The sequence below is a fragment of the Populus euphratica genome, unplaced genomic scaffold (assembly GCF_000495115.2).
Source record: "Populus euphratica unplaced genomic scaffold, PopEup_1.0 scaffold46.1, whole genome shotgun sequence".
NCBI lineage: Eukaryota > Viridiplantae > Streptophyta > Magnoliopsida > Malpighiales > Salicaceae > Populus > Populus euphratica.
The window spans coordinates 3362416-3364338 of NW_011499852.1; the positions used below are offsets into that span (position 1 = coordinate 3362416).

The 1923-nt window shown below is 37.7% G+C and overlaps 1 protein-coding gene across 1 annotated transcript; it reads left to right on the forward strand.

The window, feature by feature from the left end:
• LOC105121998 (copper transporter 6-like) lies at positions 1 to 826 on the forward strand. Its single transcript, XM_011020893.1, has one exon. It carries the CDS (start codon positions 160 to 162, stop codon positions 577 to 579), a length of 420 nt encoding a protein of 139 aa, XP_011019195.1. The 5' UTR covers positions 1 to 159; the 3' UTR covers positions 580 to 826.
• The last annotated feature ends 1097 nt before the right edge of the window (positions 827 to 1923 follow it).

The window sequence follows — 1923 nt, forward strand, 5'->3', positions numbered from 1 at the left end:
TGGTTTTTTTTGTCATTAGCAAGAGAACAAACAAGGCCTTCTTGTTTTTGTACTTGTTTTGACATCTCTTGTTTAAATTAGAGGCACCCAAGAAGATACGATCATCACAAAATCAAACCTTTCTAATCTTGATACTTGATCTCTCTCTCAAAAAAAAAAATGTCTCAGGGTCATGATCACGATGGCATGGATCCTGGATCCATGTCTGATAGTGGCATGCATATGAGTTTCTACTGGGGAAAAGATGCTATAGTCCTGTTCTCTGGATGGCCAAACGGCAGCCTCGGTATGTACATATTGGCTTTCTTCTGTGTGTTCTTGTTGGCTGCTGCTATTGAGATATTTTCGGTCTCCCCAACAGCTAAAAGAGGCACTCACAATCCCATAGTGGGTGCGCTTATTCAAACCTGTGTTTATGCTGTTCGTATGGGTTTTGCTTACATGGTCATGCTTGCTGTCATGTCTTTCAATCTTGGAATATTTATAGCAGCCGTGGCTGGTCACACCGTTGGTTTCTTCCTAGTGAAGGTTCGTGCTCTTGCTATTGCCAGCCAAAACGAAACCACTCCTAAAGTTTGATGATGATGATTCAGTATTCATTTCACTGACCATGTATTTTCTCTTCTGTTTCCTCTGTCTGGCATGTTTGTTCAAGCATCTTTATGCGTGTGCTTTGTTTTCTTTGCCCTCTTTTGTTGTTCAAGCTGCAGAAATTAGTATAAAGTGTGCCGTTAAACTTGTGTTTATATAACCCTATGATGAATGATCGTATCTTGAACATGAGTCGATTGCTCCCATATGAATTAATGTGTTGATATTGATTACATCCTTCCTGAACATGGTTTGTAAGTTTTTGATCTTTCAATATAAAGCTCTTTTTTTCTCCGAAAAAGACTTTACCGTAAATAATTTTATGGGAGTTTTTGGATTTTTCCTGGGGGGGGCGAAAAAGTAAACAAGAACCATATTTTTCTAACTGGGAAATGCTATTCAAATTATTTAATTTAATAATAAGTAAATAAATATAAATAGCTTCCAAGAATATCAGTATAAACAAATAATATTCCATGACCACTGAAGACTAAAATATACTACGCTATAAAATAAATAAGAAATGACATCATGTTATCTGTAGTTTACACTTATTGATTAATCTTGAAATTCAAAGTTAAAATATGTAGCAAACCATTAATATGATTGCAGAAAGAATTAAAATGAAGGTTTCGTTCTTTTTCATTGAAATTTAATTCCTGCTATCATCTCAGTCTTGACTGAAGTACCCTGCAAGATAAAAAAAAAGTGACTTTTATTACGAAGTGGTATTAACGCCGAATTCCCAGAAGCTCGTGGTAATCGTTCCAAACAACTTGCGGTTTTTAATTTGGCGGGACTGCTTTATTATACAAGTTGAGTAAAGGATCAATACGAGACAAAAATCGGCATCAAAAGTTTCGGGTGGCTTGGCACTTGCAAATGCCAGAGAAGTTTATTTTATTTCCTTGTTGCCCCCACAAGGGAGTTTTCAAAACCTTAGGATGAAGGGTGGATTTCCAGACCTTCTAGCCAAATTAGCACTGTTGATACAGATACTCCAAACCTTCGAAGGGCTGTCTAATCAACTCCCCAAGCTCCAGCATGCATTTGAACACTTTGAACAGTTTGCGTACGCTATATGATTTGATTTGTATAAGAAAAGGAGCTTTCAAGGCTAGCAAAAGTCCTCCCATCGTCTCATGACCAAAGAAAAAACAAATCGGAAGCTTGAAGATTGGCAAGAGTGCCTAGTCTTGCACGGACTAGGTTCCAAGCACTCTGTTTCCATTCTCTTCAAGGTTCTATATAAATGACAGCCACCACGAGCACAAGGCATCAGATTGCTCTGACTCGCAGGTTGAAAATAGAAGTACCGTCACATGATTGAGA